Source organism: Rattus norvegicus, chromosome 15 (assembly GCF_036323735.1).
Source record: "Rattus norvegicus strain BN/NHsdMcwi chromosome 15, GRCr8, whole genome shotgun sequence".
Taxonomy (NCBI): domain Eukaryota; kingdom Metazoa; phylum Chordata; class Mammalia; order Rodentia; family Muridae; genus Rattus; species Rattus norvegicus.
In genome coordinates this window covers 41109088-41125851 of record NC_086033.1, presented here as the reverse complement: position 1 = coordinate 41125851, position 16764 = coordinate 41109088, and the positions used below count along the sequence as shown (strand labels likewise).

Here is a 16764-nt window from a genome sequence, read left to right as displayed (position 1 = left end):
GGCTGTGTCAAAAGATAAGACAGAGTACAACTGAGGAGACACTTGGTGTTGGCCTCTGGCTTCCACACGCCTGCATGTACATGCATGTGCATAGGCACACAAGCTAAACTGAGTCTGTAGTTTGCATATCATTCACTGCAGGTTTATTGAATATGAATTTTAACCTTCCTTTTTACCAGGTGTATGTGAGCAATAGTGCAAAGTATAATGAACTCGGTCATCCCTTTGGTTACTTGAAAGCTAGTACAGCACTGACCTGTGTCAACTTATTTGTGATGCCTTACAATTACCCAGTCCTCCTTCCTCTCTTAGGTAAGTCATTCTTGCCGTATGCTCTTACAGAAAGTTAAGAAATAGCCCTGGCTGATTGCTAAAAATTAGTGAGAATGCTAAACCTACTTGAGGACATTTTAATAATAATCTGCTTGCGTTTGTGATAAATTGAAAGTTGATGTAAAATCCTTATATTTTACAAACAGGTACTACTATATTTAACTTGTAAAATTAAATATTCTAACTTTATACAAGTAAAATTTTTACTCAGTGATGCTTTCTGAGGTAGACTTTCTGTTTAGTGCAGAAAATATGCTCTTATTCATAAAAATCTGAATACATTTCTAAGAATTTATGTACTCTTCATTTTGAGAACAGTTTTGTGTGAGTATGTACGCGTGGAAGCAACAGGTCATTCTCAGGCACTGTTCTCAGAAGCCGTTCACTCACTGGTTGTCACTCATTGGTTGTTGGTTGTTTAAATTAGTGTGAGAACATGTGTTTATGTGACCATGTACTCATATGTGCTGTGGCACATGTTTGGTGGTCAAAGGATCACTTGTGAGAGTTGTTCTTGCCTTCTACTGTGGGAGCCTGAGCTTGAGCTTAGGTTTAGGTTAGCAGGCTTGACGGATGGCCAGTACCTTTGCCTGCTTGGCCGTAGCTGGCCACACCATGAATCTCTTATGGGACCTGGGGCTTGCTGCTAGCTGGCCGTGAGCCCTGGAGGTCTGTTTATCTTTTCTGCTCTGAGATTATGGGCATGTATAGTTTTTTTCATTTTTGCCAGTAATTAATACTTGTATCAACTGAGCTGTGTCCCCAATCCTGGAAACTACTTAAAATATATGAGAAAGTCTAGGGTCTAGTTTTAGTTTCAAGATGGCTGTCATTTTTGAGCAGTACTGAGAAACATTCCTTCTATAAACCATCAGATTTAAAAGTTGTAGTAAAGACATTAGTAGTTACATTTTTATAGGAACTCTTGTATACTGTGCATACTTGATTTTTCTAGCAGTACATATGATTTTTTCCTTGTGTATTTTCTGTTGCTGCTTCATTATTATGTATTCTTTTTTAGACCATAACAGCCTTTCACCTTTAAAATCGAGTTACAAACAAAATCCGCTAGAGCCCACTTTACTACTCTTAATTTTGTTAAGATTTTCTGGTGTTAAGTGCCTTACCAGTAACAAAGTAGACTTGAGAGAGGAGCTTTGACTAGAGTTAAGAACAATGAGTGATGCTACTCTATTGACTGTTCTAGATGACTTGTTCAAAGTGCACAAAGCAAAACCAACACTGAAATGGAGACAGTCATTTGAAAGTTATTTGAAGACAATGCCTCCCTACTATCTTGGGGTAAGAATAATATTGTTAAAATAGATCTTGACACATAGCTTATTGCCAGTATTATAACCTTTTACTCATCCCTATAAATAACCTGAAAATCGAATGTACAGATAACATATAATGAGTGTAATTACAGATTTTAGTGGTTTGTAGACTAATAGTGGTTGTGAGATTATGTGAATATTATATGGCCAAGGCCAGGTACTGTCATAATCATTATGCGTGTATTAACAGTGTTTAGTCTTTAAAGTCTCTCTGTAAGGTAGAAATGACTTGTTTCTGCCTCAAAGATGAAGTCAGGAACTGAAAGTATGTGGTCATTTCTAATTCTAGTCTTCTTTTGATGCAAGAATTTTATACCTCTGTCCAGAACTAATCTTTATAAGCGGTCCCTATATCATTAGATTAATAGCTTGATTTTATGGTTGTAAAAGTTAAGTTTCTTTGAAAGTCTAACACAGGGTACTTGTGGTGTTAGAGAGTAAGGAAGGAAGGAACTGGTAGATATGTTGACTCTGTTACCTTCAGCAACCTTTTTTAGACTTACCCAGAGCTTCATAAGTGTTACATAAATATGAGCTCTGGGTTTTGATTCCAGGACTCAGCAGAGCTTATGTACTTTCCATGCCATCGAGTTGTTTTCTGTCTTTATCTCTTCTACATGTATTAGGTGTGTCTGTGGATGATATGTTACTGTATAAAGTGACTCTAAAGTAATCCCTCCTTCCTACTGAAGATTGTTGCTGTTATATATGGGTTTAAATTTTTGACTATTCTTATTCTCCTGTGTCATCTCTGCAGTCTCATTCACAGCCTGTTTGCTGTGTTATTGGGGAGGGAGGGGCCTTATGGTCCATGTGTTTATCTGAGCTTCCCCAGTCAGTTAAGGTCCCTGAACTTCTGAGCCTTGTAAATTTCATGAGCTTCTAAGACTTCTTTAAATATCTTATTTATTTATCTGCTTGTTTGTTTAGTGGTGATGATAGATGAAAAGCTCAGTTAGTGATAGTAATAGTGACAGTCAGAACCTATCGAATGCTTACTGCATGCAAATGGTTTTCATAAGTGCTTTCCTGGTATTAAGTCACGTAATATCGTAACTTGTTAAAGATAGATGTCCTTTCCTCCTCCTAAAAGTAAGAGCTAACTCAGGACACATTCTGTCACTAGCTCAGATTGTGTGTCTAGCTGCTTTCCCCAGGTACTACTCAGACTGGCCCCACAGTTTGCCTGTGTTCTGTCTTCCAAATGAGTATCTCTCCATGGTACTGAGCACTTCAAGACTTGATTCTTACTGCCCTGGAATAAATTATTATGCCTCTAATTCATATTAAGTACCTTAAATTGATTTTCATGGCACTGATTAAACATTCTCCTAAAGTCCAAATGATACTACTGTATTGTTGTATTGTATTCCTTTTAAGGCAAAGAATGCAAGTTGGGGTGAAGGTGTTTAAAAGTTACTATGTAGAACATTTTTCAACACACTTGATGTTGAATGCTATTTCCTTTTCTCTAGCCTCTGAAGAAAGCTGTTAGAATGATGGGCGCACCTAATCTGATAGCAGACAGTATGGAGTATGGACTCAGCTACAGTGTCATTTCATACCTCAAAAAGTTGAGTCAGCAGGTAATGTCAGAAAGTAGAAGTGAGCATTAGGGATTTGACTATTAGCTAACATTTTTAATAGTCTCTTTTTATTGCTGTGGTACTTGGGTCAAACCCAGGGTTTCTCATATGGTAGGCAGTTTGCCACCAAGTTATTATCCCTAGCCAACCTTTTCATTTTGAGGGAAGTTAATCCACGTCAGACTTGAATTTGACTGTCTTCCTGCCTTAGTCTTTTGAGTAGCTGGTATTACAAGTGTGCTAAGACTACAAACAAGTTCTTGTTGATTCTACATTTTTACAATTTCTTATTTATGAATATGGCTTAACATCCTATATATGATTTTTTTTGTTTTTTTTTTCAAGATTTTAATTTAGAAAGATGTTTTCCTTAGGGGGGAAAAATACCATTCTTTGTGTTTTAAATCTGTATGTATTTTCTTTCAAACCCAGAAGCTTCTTTGGAACTGTTTGTAAAACTATGGGATTTTTATTATTCTGGCTCTAAGTTCTATTAAGATACTGTGACTATCAAGCAGAGGCAGTTTACTCCAAATCATGAATGTCTTTTTAAGTTTTCTAGTACTTTAGACCTCTCTCTGCAATTTAAAAGGAATCAAAATATGGCTAAAGTTTGCTGCCTCTGTACATGTGTATGCAGTTCTGTGCTGAAGTGTCTTCAGGTGTTTGTTGTATTATTTCCTGTTGCTTCTGAATGGGGAATGTTTTATGAAACAAACTTCATGGTTTATGTATGGTGGGTATTAATAAAGTAACTTGAAGGAATATTTATCTAGTTGCAAAAGTTTGAGTTGTATTATTTTAACTGATAAGGTATTGTTATTAAGGTATGTTTTTTGGCTTACCTATAATTAATGTAAGCTATGATTACTTGATTTAAAATTTTTAAATTCAATAAATAATTTGTGGAAGAGCATAGTCACTAGCATCTGATTTATGAATGTGTAGATTGTATTGAAACGGTTTTTGTTTCTTTTTACTTTAGGCCAAAATAGAATCTGATAGAGTCATCGGATCCGTAGGCAAAAAAGTAGTGCAGGAAACTGGAATTAAAGTCCGAAGCCGGTCACATGGGTTGTCAATGGCGCATAGGAAAGGTTTTCAAGTGCTGCAGGGTATTTCGGAGGATGTTCCCCACAGGTTGCTAGACCTTAATATGAAGGAGTACACTGGGTTCCAGGTTGCTTTACTAAATAAGGTAACAGTCAGTTTAACATTGCTTTAGTTGTGCTGTATTCTGTTAGAGCAAGTTACAGTTTATATTAACAATTTGTCTAGGCTTCAAAAGACCCATTTTTATATGGCTGTAGAATGATACTTATATTATCACTGAACCATTGAGTTTTAGAGTTAAAACAGACATTGTATATGTATGTGAATGAATGAATTGATAATGAAAATAAAGGCTTAAAGATTGCTTAAAATTACAGAGCTGATATTAGAATTCACAACACTAAAGACCTTAAGATGCTTTATAACTTATTATTAAAATTATTTTCTTTTCAGCAACTTTTCTGTAGATGGAAATATAAAGGGTCTGGGATAGCTGAACCAGTTTTAGAAAAGGAATAAAGTTTGGAGAACTTCACCCACGTGATTTAGAACTGAAAAACTGCTGTAATTACATCAAAGTGATTGTGGTTAAATCAGAGGAGAGGTGGAATGGAATAGGGCAGGTTCTCACACAGTCACTTAACAGAGGTGCTGTGATAATCAAAATGGGGAAAAGCCTGCTAAGAGGAGCTACAGCAGTGGATATCCCTTCACAGCATAATCACCTCAGATTATTTGAAGTAATGATAAACATAAGAATTAAACCTTAAGCATACAGAATAAAAAAGAAAAAGTCTTCATTGTGGTTAAAGCCAGTGAATATTTTTTTTGTAGTATAACACAAATTCAAAAAGAGCGCAACCCCAAAGAGTTGGTAAATTGAACCTTTTTAAGATTAAATATCCGCTCTTAGTGAACTGGTGTAATTTGCGATGTAGTTAAATAGTAGACTGATTGCCTAACATCTGAGAGTCCCTGGTTTAACTCTCAGTACTATATATATTAAAAAGAAGAAGAAGGAAAGAAAACCAAGGTAGGCAAGGTACAGGTCAGAGAAGTGCAGAACTCGTGATAGAAGACTGCTATCAAGAGAATTGGCATCTGGACTGTGGACGTGTTCTAAGCTAGCTGTGATGATGTCAGCCAGCTATAAACTCACACTCTGGTCATCAGGCCACGTGCTTAGGTGTCAGAGTGGTGTTCAGAACCTCCTAGAGTTTAGAGAAAGGCTTTGTTAATTGATTTGCTTCCCTTATTCAGAACATCTTAAAACTTAAAGGTTGATGTGAAATTATTTTGTTGAGCTTACCATAAAATCGCTGTCATTTGGCCCTAAACTGGTGTAGTTAATATTATATCATGTGTCTTTGTTTTCTTTTGCTCTTTCAAAGCTGCCTAGTTAGCTTAGATATTTTATATTTCATTTCTGGGTCATGCTTCAGGCTAAAGAGATCTTAAATTCTGTTTAGAAATATTTAATTCTTGGATGTGTTTGTGTAGGATTTAAAGCCTCAGACCTTTAGAAATGCTTATGATATACCAAGACGGAATCTTCTGGATCATTTAACAAGAATGAGGTCTAACCTTTTAAAGAGCACCCGCAAATTTCTTAAAGGCCAGGATGAAGGTTAGAGTATGATTTTAAATATTATTTCTGTTTTTAAAATAACTTTTCTTTATAATTTGTAAGGGGATGGTAATATACACTGTATAGGCTTATAATATTCTCATTGTTAATTCAAACAAATGTAAAAGAATCATTCACACATATACATTTACATAATTAAAATTAAAAATGTTTTCAAAGGGTAATTTACTACTTATTTTCTACTTTACTTCTTCCTGTCACTGTTGACCACAAATCTTCAGACACGTGGACACCTACAGTCATTTTCGTGGGCTGTGTTAGCATCTGATGGTTTGACTCTGGGTGACCATTTCATGACACATTCTGCTACTTCCTTGTTTCTTTGGCATCTGTTGTAAATCACATCATTAACTCTTGCTATGACTAAAGCCACTGCACTTGTATATTCTTGTACTAGTTTCACTCTACTATTTTCTAAAAATTGTACTTTACCTAGAAGATAGAATTAGTACTTTAAATTTCACTTTTGAAGAATTCAAAGCTGTTGCATTTATACATGCTCTATACTAACTTCCAAAATGGGGATGGTATTCATATATGGGATTGCTAGCGTCATTATTAGAGACAGTAATTTTTGTTGTTGATATATTCTCTCTGAAAAGATCAAGTGCACAGTGTACCTATAGCACAAATGGGGAATTACCAGGAATACCTCAAGCAAGTACCTTCTCCATTGAGAGAGCTTGATCCTGATCAGCCTCGAAGGTTGCATACGTTTGGCAATCCCTTTAAACTGGATAAAAAGGTAACTCTGAAATGTTCTATGATAAAATTTGTTGGGTAGCTGTTGTCAATATAGCTTAAATTATTTTGGGGGAAGAATATCTAATTATATTATTAATATTAAAGTATTTAACTTATCAATTAAAGAATTGAGGTTAGTTATAACACTTAAGAGTTGGGTCGAGGAGCTTGGGGGATGGCTTAGTGGGTTAAGTGCTTGCCGCGTAAGCATGAGAAACTGAGTTCAAGTCTTCAGAGCCCATATAAAAAGCCACACACAGGAGCACTCATTTATAATCCATGCCCTCTGGTGGGTTGGGAGGTAAGACAGTTGACTCCCAGAAGCTAGTGAGCCAGCTAGCCTAGCATGCACAGTGGCGAGTAAGAGACCCTGCCTCAGACAAGGTAGAAGGTGAAGACTTACGCCAGAGCTTGTCCTCTAACCTCCACATGCGCTGTATGGCATGTCCATATCCACACTGACAGGAATGTCCCCCTCTACCCCCAGCACACAGACAAACTGCATAGAAATTCAAGAAAATGGCATTTTCTCTGTTAGCAGGGAGTAGAAAGGTAGATAGATATCAGAGGCTATGAGGAGGATGAAGAAGGGGGGGGGGACATAAGGATTAAAGGGTACTAAGTCCCAGGTTCAGGAATAAGTTTAGTGAGCTCCCGACAACATTGCTATTCTAGTTAATAATAATGTGTTATGTATTTCAAAGTTGCTAAAAGAACATATTTCCAACATCTTTAACCCCTTCAAAGTTGATAATGTATTAGCCATGTTAATTACATTGAATCCTTTTTTTTTTTTTAAGTTTTTTTTTAACTTACATGCGCATGTGAACCTGTGAGGTATTCTCAATGTGTAGAGGAGCTTTGGGGCTAAAGGAGTGCTCTGGGTCTCCTACAACTGCATTCTTAGTGTTTGTAAACTGTCCTGTGGGGGCTGGGAACAGAACTTGGTGGGTTAAGAGCAGTAAGTGCTCTTAGCTTCTGAGCCCATAATTAATTTTTTTCTTCGTTTTTTAAATCTGTGAATTGTGTGTTTGTGTGCACATGTGCACTCATGCCATGGCATGCACGTGGAATCAGAGGGCAGAGTTTTGTGGAGTCCGTTCTGGCTCTCTCCCACCTTTCTTGTGATCCAGGCTTTGAACTCAGGTCACCCGAAGCACCTTCACCTGCTCTCCCACCTTGCCCGCCCTTGATTAACCCTTTCTACACATTATGCATAGATCAAGCTGTCACGTTGTATACTATAAATATGTAGTTATTCATCAGTTAAAATAAATGGTGGCCATTTATTAAAAAATTATTTATAAATCCAAGAACACTTTATATCTGTTAATAGGGTATGATGATAGATGAAGCAGATGAGTTTGTGGCTGGACCTCAGAATAAACACAAGCGGCCTGGAGAGCCAAGCATGCAAGGGATCCCGAAAAGGCGCCGGTGTGCCTCTCCACTCTTGAGAGGCCGAAGGCAGAGCCCTGCTGTGAACAGTCACATCGGAGGGAAAGGACCACCTGCACCCATGACGCAAGCACAGCCAGGTCTTATTAAACCCCTTCCTCTGCATAAAGGTAGCACTTTGGGCCTTTCAAATACTACTTGCTATTTTGGGGTTCCTAAGGGAAGAGATTTTTATAATAGAAACAAAAAGATTGTTCAGCAGAGTCCAGTGAGTATTTATTGTGAATTGGTATGTAGTAACTTCGATGTCTTTTTGATGAACATTTTATAAATTCGTACTTTGCCATGTTCTAAAATGATATTAGCAAATCTTCAAATATTTCGAAAAATGGTTTTGGTAGAAATATTGTCACTAACAGATAAAATAAATGCTTTTCAGTTCAGTAAAACTCCACAAATATTAAATGCATCTTATACATGCTACAGATGTGAGCAAGGCTGTAGTCATTTTTGTCTGCACACAGTAGGCAAGGAAAGAAAGTCATTCATCAATTACAGGTGTGATAAATGTTAGAGAGTGTATTCTAGAAATATTTGACAGGGAGAATGTCTGGATGAGGGGGAATTAAAGCTTTCCTGTGCTTAAACAGTCTAAAAAGAGTATGCATAGAAATACATAAGGAGAAAGGTATTAAGACCTGAAAGAATTCTATTACTGTATTGGTATTGGGGGCATATTTAGTAAGAAGAGAATGGAAAGACAGAATTCAAATCAGGGGTGGCCTTTGAACCTTTTATAAAGATTGTGTATTTTATTCCAAGGATGATGAGAAACCATTGAATAGTTTAATAGAGGTAGTAACCTAGTTAGTTAGCATTTTATGTATGGGAATCTAAGAAACTTAATAAGTCAATGTTTTTATTAATTGCACATAGTGATCTCACTGGCTTATTATATAACATCTTAAATGGAGAGAAACCCAGTATTATGTACCATTTGATGGAATTGTACACTACTCTTCTTCTCTTAAATACCCTTGACTCTTCTCCTCTGCCCTGTGTTGAATATCGGTGTGACCAAGCCTCTGGATCCAGTAATTGCATGGGAAATAAAAGAGACAGCAAAACAGGCTAAATAACAAAAGAGGGATATAGTCAGAAAATTTAGTTTATAGGGAAAAAAAATTTGCTGTGGGTTTTTTTCTTTTCTTTTTTTGTTACTGAAAAACATAACAAAAAGAGAGATGCAGAAAGGTTTTATAGAGTCAGAGGACAATGCATGCACCTCACTTGGACCCAGAATCAAATAAGATTAAACCTTCAAACACAAAATGTTCAAATAGCTGAGGGGTGTCAATACTGACTGGATAGTTGATACTGTTCTGTAAGTGTTGTGCATCCATAGGGCCTGCTTAGTGAATGCACACGGTTTGACCTGACAGCGTGTCTTGAGAAACAGTAGGCAGGTTGGGAAAGGCAGTAAGTGAGAGTTTAATAGTGTGTTGATGGTTTCAAACGATTTAGAAAACAGACCATGCAAATTAGAAACATCTTTTGGTCTCTGGCTGTCTTAACTACCACCAATACTTTTTTTGTGTGGAATAAAGAACAGAAAGCTTTTTCCAAAAAAATGAGAAAGAAGGATGGAGATGAAAAACTAGTTTTGAGTTAAGCTGTAAAGCTAAACTAGTGAGTAATCCACGATGATGAAAATGGTGGTTTTGCTTGCGAGTGTTTAAATACTGGCATCGTGGACCTAGTATATAGAAAGGTTAAAATAAAGATGGGAGAGGCCATTATCTCCACCAAGAAGGCAAAAGGAAATGAAATGACCCAGCTCGCTAATGAAAGAATGCTGTTTCTGTTGAACAAAATGAGTGTGGGTACAAATTGATTAGGTATAAGGGTGTGGAAGAGAGTCCTCATCCAGGGCTTTGCATCTCCCATAAACAGGAAGTAGGTGTACTGCCGAGATAGAGAGGATGACTGGAAAAGTTAGAGCTTGGAAGAGAATGAAGGAAATCTGTGGGGAGGGAGAAGGCATGTAATAGGCTTGCTTGCTAAGTAGTGCAAGATCCAAACCTAGATGGTAATTGAGACTACAGTGGTAGATCTGGCTCCTATTTTTCCAGCGCTTATCATCACTCCAATTAAATGCCTACGGCTAACAGACAGTGTAAACTGGCCATTAAGTCTGGTGTTTTACTTGATAGATACCATAGTGTGGGGTGTTAGAACTATATCATTGGAACTTTGGTAAAAGTGACCTAGCATGGGATTAAGCCTCATAAAGAAGAAAGTGTATGTATTACAAGAGCTTTATTATTAGAAAAAAGTAGAGGAGTTATAGAGTAAATGTTCATCTCTATTAAAGACAGGGAGCTGGAATATTGCGAAAGGATGCCCCTGCGTCTCCTGGGTTGTAGGTGCGGAAGGTGAAGTGGGAGTAGGAAGTTCTTTGAGGTCAGATATTTGGTAGATGACACTTGCATAGACATTGGTGCTATAGAACTTAGTCACACTGGAGCATGCTGAGGATTACCTGGAGTCCTTGTTAAATTTGTTATCATGCAAATCAAGACTGGGACACAAAGGAAGCATTGGAGAGGCTCTCCTGAGGCTGACTCCACATTGAGTTGTAAGAATCCCCTAGAATATCAGGAGGGGCTTAAGAATGAGTGTACAGTGAAGGAGGTGGCAGATGCATGTGCACTGATCTCAGGATGAAGATGGTGATGAAGGGATTGGGTAAGTGACAGGGTTGCTCGAAAGTGCATGAGACCTTTTTTTTTTTTAAGAATTAAATATGAGAGATTTTAAAATTACATTTAAGAGGTGGAAGAATCAGTAACTGTCTCACTTTTACACTCATGAAGAAGCAATTTGTACTCCATGTTTGAAAAGAAGGGCAGTGGTTTGTTTTATTTTTTAAATAGGAGAGCTTGCTTTTCATTAAAGCAGAACTTATTGTGATTTTTAGCTTTAACCTTAGACAAAGGCTAAGAAACAGTTGTGGAGAATTATCAGTAAAGAAATGTTTACAAACCATGGGGTAGGTAGAATTTAGAAAGTATGATGGAGGGAGATGGGAGAAGTAGAAACCAGGTAGTAGAAACATTGAGATACAGAACCCGAGGGCTTTAGCTGGTGCTCTGGAGGCTGGTGAACAAGTCTTACTTAGGAGTCATGTCTAAGAATCTTATATTTATTGGCAAGCTAGTAAACTTTTGGGTCTACCAGTCTAATGAGCTGAAGTGAGCACCAGATTACTTTGCATGGCTATGGGCTGAAAGGATAGATAGAAGACAGTGTGTTCCGAAATGTGCACTATTTGGTGTTCTTTGCAGAATCTTGAGCAATAAACACCATTCAGCATTTACTTTTCTCTAAAGAGTAACAGGTTTCTAAAGACAGAAGTAGGCTTAAGATGAGGTAGGTAGGACTCTTAAGCAAAAAATAACAATGACAATTTTAGTGGTGTATGTACTGAAAACTTGTTTAATAACATTGCTAAAATAAGGCAGAAAAACAGGCTAAAATTGGCTCTGTTATAAATGTCTTAAGTTTAAATTTTAGTTATTTGTAGTAATTGTGTTTCTTTAGCATTTCTATTCTATACTTTAATACCAGAGCTCACTTTTTGTTCCATTTCTTTGGTTTCATTTCAGAAGCCACTAATGATTCAGTAGTAGACGATGTGGTTGAAAATCATGTTGCCGACCAACTTTCATCAGACATGACAACAAATGCTATGGATACTGAATTTTTAACCTCTCCAGCCAATCTTTTGGAACCATCAACTAATCATACAGAGGCCCTTGGTCATGAACATTTAGGAAACAATGACCTCACTGTTGGTGGATTTTTAGAAAATCATGAGGAGTCAAGAAGTAAAGAACAAAGTGCTGAAGAGAATATACCAGCATCTTCACTCAACAAAGGAAAGAAATTGATGCATTGTAGAAGCCATGAAGAGGTCAACACTGAACTAAAAGCACAAATAATGAAAGAGATCCGAAAACCAGGAAGAAGTATGTATAGAGACAACACTTGTTACTTTGTCTTCAGTTAGGCAAAAACAAGTCAAATTCAGTAAAAGCATACATATTATTCTAGGTTATTCATTAAGGTTTAATTTCATATTCAGCTGGAAAGCACTAAAATAACCTTGGTACTCGAGGTACTCCAGTATGGGCGGTAGACAGCAGGATGCCTGTCTAAAGACTCCGTAGATGCAGCGCGTGTATGTAGTGATGTATGCATGTATGCATGTGACAGGGACCCAGAATCTGACTGTTCTAACTAGGAATTGAAATTTTATAATGGCTGACCCAAACAGATAGGGAGATACCTTTATAGCCCAAATTCAGTTCTCAACAATGTCCTGTGTGTGTGTGTAACGTTCCTCTCTACTCCCTGTCACCATGAATGAATTATGACACTAACCTAGATCATGTGCTTAGGCCCAAACCAGAGTCATTAAGGCTGTCACAAGAGTGCAAGGGAACTGTCTTGGTTACAAGAATTGTGAGTAGTATTGGCATCCATTCAGAATATAGCGGACACGGCTGTGCTAGTAAGAAAGTGGAAGGGCCTTCAGCAAAAAACAAAACAACAGAAAAACCAAGTGCTTGGAAGCTTTTATTTTTGGCGATACATACTTTCATGCACATAGATGTTAACAGTGGTCTGTGAAAGCTTTGAAGAGTGGTAATATTTTTATGTAAAATATTTTTCTATATAGCCAGTTAATTGTTTTTCCTTCTCTTTTTTTTTAAGAATATGAAAGAATCTTCACTTTACTGAAGCATGTGCAAGGCAGTTTACAAACAAGGCTAATATTTTTACAAAATGTCATTAAGGAAGCATCCAGGTAAAGAAACTTGCTTGTTGATAAATAATAATGAAATAATTTTTGGTTTGCATATGTGATTGTTTGTTAAGGCAGTTGGGTATATACTTACATGCATTTGATTCATTGAAATGTGTGGAACTTTTTTCTTCTATTTTTCCTCTTTTAAGCTAATTTAAAGTTGTTTGCCGAAATAGGCGCATAAGTCCTTGAGAAATTATGGACCTTTTCCCTGGTAAATTATTATATTCTTTTAAATTCTTGATTTTTTTTTTCTTCTCCATTGCTTTTTAGTGATGCTGTAAATCTTTAATTTCTTTCACTTTTCTACATTGATAATGATTGAGTGATTAGAAATAACCTGAAAAAGTAATAGTTGAATGCAGTCAATTTTTACATGAGAAGATAAGTAATCAAAGGGGTTGGTTCAATATCCCAGTATTATGTGCCTCGCTGTGTGAACTGATTCAGTATTGTAAAATGTAGCAATGAAGACAATGAATTGGTAAGCATAGTTGTATAACCTTTCAGATAATTACATTTTTTTCTTTCAGGACTTAAGTTTTAATATTATGACAAAACGTATTGCTTATATGATCATCTGAGTGTAAACATAGCCACCCACTAACTGTTTCTCTGTCTTTTCCTTGCTACCCATGAAGGCTTTAGATCAGCAGTTCTCAGCCTCTAGGTCATGACCGTTTTGGGGTTATGTAGAACAGCCCTTTGGTAGCAGTTGCCCAAGACTGTTATAACAGTAGCAAAGCTACAGTTAGGATAGCAATGAAAACAGTTTTATGGTTGGGGGTTACGACAACATAAGGAACTGTATTAAAGGATTGCATCATTAGGAAGGTTGAGAACCACTGCTTTAGACAGAAAGGACTTTTGTGTGGTGTTTCTTTTTGGAGTGGCTTGGGCACAGTCTACTTGGAATGCTGAAGATAATGCTGTATGTTTCATAGGTTGAAGTATTTAAGTTATTCTGCTGTTAATGAAAAGTCTGCCTTTTGTTCACCTCAAAGCATCCCTTGAATTTTTTAGTATTGTTGTTCATTTTTGAGACAGCATCTTCCCACATACCCCAGGCTAACCTCGATCTTAGGTTTCTTCCGCTTTAGTCTTCCAAATGCTGGGATTGTAGGCATGTGCCCACACACTAGTGCATCTTGGATCTAGTCGTGTTCCTTGCACATGCCTTTCTGCCACCTTTGCTGTAAACTTTGGTATCTGTTTGCATCATTTTATAAGTAAGAAAGTAGTGGAAATAGAATGTCCAGAAATATTCTCAAAAGCATCAGTGATGTTAATGATTTTGTGTGTAATTTTAATCTACCTATATTTGTTACTGAGAAACATTTTGTGCGTGATACTTGATTTCCAGGCCTTCAAATGATAGTAGAACACTGATTTTTGTAAATGCTACTATCAATTTTTTATTTTCATTTTGTAGGGACTTTTGAAAATTTGAAAAAGGACTAGATGATACTACAGTAACTGTTTTACAATTCAACTTTACTATAATGCTTAGAATTCTTGTGTATATTTTTATTTTTCCTTTTTCTTTTTTAGTGGTAGGAAGAATAACCATTCTGTCCTGTTCCTAAGATGAGTTCTTTTAAGGAAAAACTCTAATTCAGTTCTGGTTTGAACAGTAATTTACAAACTTTTCATTAGATTCGTACAACTTTATTTTGTGTGTTTCACACACATGTGGAGGTCAGGCTAGCTTTCAGAAGTCATGCTCTCCTTTTATATAAGTTAAGAGGACGTTATGGTTGGTCAAGGTTGTCTATAACCTCGTTATCTTCTGAGTTATTTTGCTAGTCCCCAACAGATATTTTATTTTTTAAAGTTTCTTTTTTGAGAGTCTAATATCATGATATCATTTCCTTCTTTCCTTTTCTCTTCAGAACCTCTTATCTATCCCACTCTTGCTTTCAAATCTATAGCCTATTAACTTTTGTTTACATTATATATATTCCTAAATATATAACTATAATCTGCTTGATCTTTATAATGTTACCTGAAAACATACACATTCATAGGTAGGTAGGGGTGTGTGTGCGTGCATGCATGCATGTTTTCAGGGCAGACCATTTGGTATTGGATAACTAGTTGCTGTGTCCTTCCTGGAGCAAGACTTATTTCTTCTGCTCTCAGCATTCCTTAGGAGTTCTGTGTTGGGGCTGAGACCTTCCGAGTCTCCATCCACTTTAGCATGTGTCTTTTAGTATTGTCCCTGGTCAGCTCATGGTTAGGTAGTTGTCAACAGATTGTATGTGTTGGTTTTCATTTTTTAAAATTAATTGTTTTATTTATGTTTCAGACGTTGCCCCTCCTCTAGTCCCCCCACTGCAGTTGTTCTTCCCATCCCCCCCTTCCCTTTGGTTTTCTTTTTCATTGTACTTTAAAACAAATGATTCTTTCCCAGAGCTAGCATTCGCTTTGAAACATGCTAGTATGTACTGTCCATTAATAGGAGATTAAGAATGCTCATATTTTTCTCACACAGATTTAAGAAGCGAATGCTGATAGAGCAACTGGAGAACTTCTTGGATGAAATTCATCGGAGAGCCAATCAGATCAACCATATTAATAGCAACTAAAGAAAATAGAACGCGGCCACTTATTTCATTATCTTCTCCAAATACAAAGTAAATACAAGACTGTCGTAATCTTGTATTCATTCTTTGACATGCATTGTTGGCTATTTGAAATACTAAAAACATTCTACAGTTCCTTTCCATCATTTTACAGTGACCTTTTCATTTTAGCTTATTTTTGTAAAGTGAAAAGTATCACTAAATTTTTTTCTTTTTTTTTCCTCTTTTTTTTTTTAACAAACTAAAACTGTTCTTCAGATCCTCTGCTTGTCATTGGCTCTTGCGTGTCAGTTTCCCTCAGGTTATATTTTCTTAAACCAACCTTTAAAATTGTCAGCTCTGTTAAGGTTGAACTTTGCCAAAAAAAAAAAAAAAAAAATTAAAAACAAGTTACTTTGTAATTTTTGGGGAAAAAAGCACATACATTAAAAACTAGGTAATGTTTTGTATATACAGTTATTTTGGATATATTATTGTAAGTTGTACAAATGTATTTTGAAGAATATTTAAGAAAAGCACTTTTGTTATTCCATCAATAAATGCTCTATTTTACTCTTGTGTGGTTTAGGAAATAATCACATTTAAAGTAACTACTTAAAAACATTCTAAAACAATGGAATTCTAAAGGCCTTGCTTTTTAGCATTAAAACAATACACACCTTATTATTTGTTAAACTAATGTAATTATGTGTTACGTAGCCTGCACTGTCTTTTTAACTATGCGTTCCTAGTTTTTGTTGGCCATGCCAATATACTCCACTCTTGCCTGGATAATGGTAATACCTCAGTCTGTGGCAGATAGACAGATGGGCATTTTAAAAAACAATTTTAAAAATAGATGAGTTGGGGCATTATTGGTTTCTTAACAACTTTCAATCTCTCTTACAGGATTTAGATGACACTCAAGTCTAGCCATTAGTTAGGGTGTGGTAGCTTTAGGTTACATCATATTTGGAAATGCCTAGTATGCCATAATTTGACCCATGGCTTGCTTACCTGACTTTGTAACATGGTTCAGAGAGCATCTCTTGGTTCTGCTCTCTGATTCTTAACTTATTTAGAAGCTAACTGGAGAGGAAACAGACTTAAGATGACTGTAGTCCTTTTCCCCCTTATTTGCACAGGATGAGGATATCTGGCACTTAACATTCTCCATCCTCACAGGGCTCCATCTTTATTTACTAAGGATGTGACCCTGTATCCTGAC

The 16764-nt window shown here is 36.5% G+C and overlaps 1 protein-coding gene across 11 annotated transcripts in view; it reads left to right on the top strand.

Moving 5' to 3' along the window:
- The window catches only part of Ints6 (integrator complex subunit 6), a 143767-nt gene that overhangs the window by 98499 nt on the left and 28504 nt on the right, over nucleotides 1-16764 (top strand). For 5 of the 11 annotated variants that reach the window (XM_039093511.2, XM_063274423.1, XM_063274422.1 and 2 more), the window contains 10 exons: nucleotides 180-312; nucleotides 1541-1635; nucleotides 3146-3256; nucleotides 4242-4454; nucleotides 5810-5936; nucleotides 6560-6702; nucleotides 8038-8269; nucleotides 11768-12130; nucleotides 12879-12972; nucleotides 15467-16109. In XM_039093511.2, coding sequence (XP_038949439.1) covers nucleotides 180-312; nucleotides 1541-1635; nucleotides 3146-3256; nucleotides 4242-4454; nucleotides 5810-5936; nucleotides 6560-6702; nucleotides 8038-8269; nucleotides 11768-12130; nucleotides 12879-12972; nucleotides 15467-15560 — 1605 coding nt within the window. In that variant the 3' untranslated portion in view covers nucleotides 15561-16109. Of the gene's footprint in view, nucleotides 1-179; nucleotides 313-1540; nucleotides 1636-3145; nucleotides 3257-4241; nucleotides 4455-5809; nucleotides 5937-6559; nucleotides 6703-8037; nucleotides 8270-11767; nucleotides 12131-12878; nucleotides 12973-15466; nucleotides 16728-16764 lie in introns of those variants that run through there. The other 6 variants (XR_005493766.2, XM_063274427.1, XM_063274426.1 and 3 more) reach the window with 4 other exon arrangements.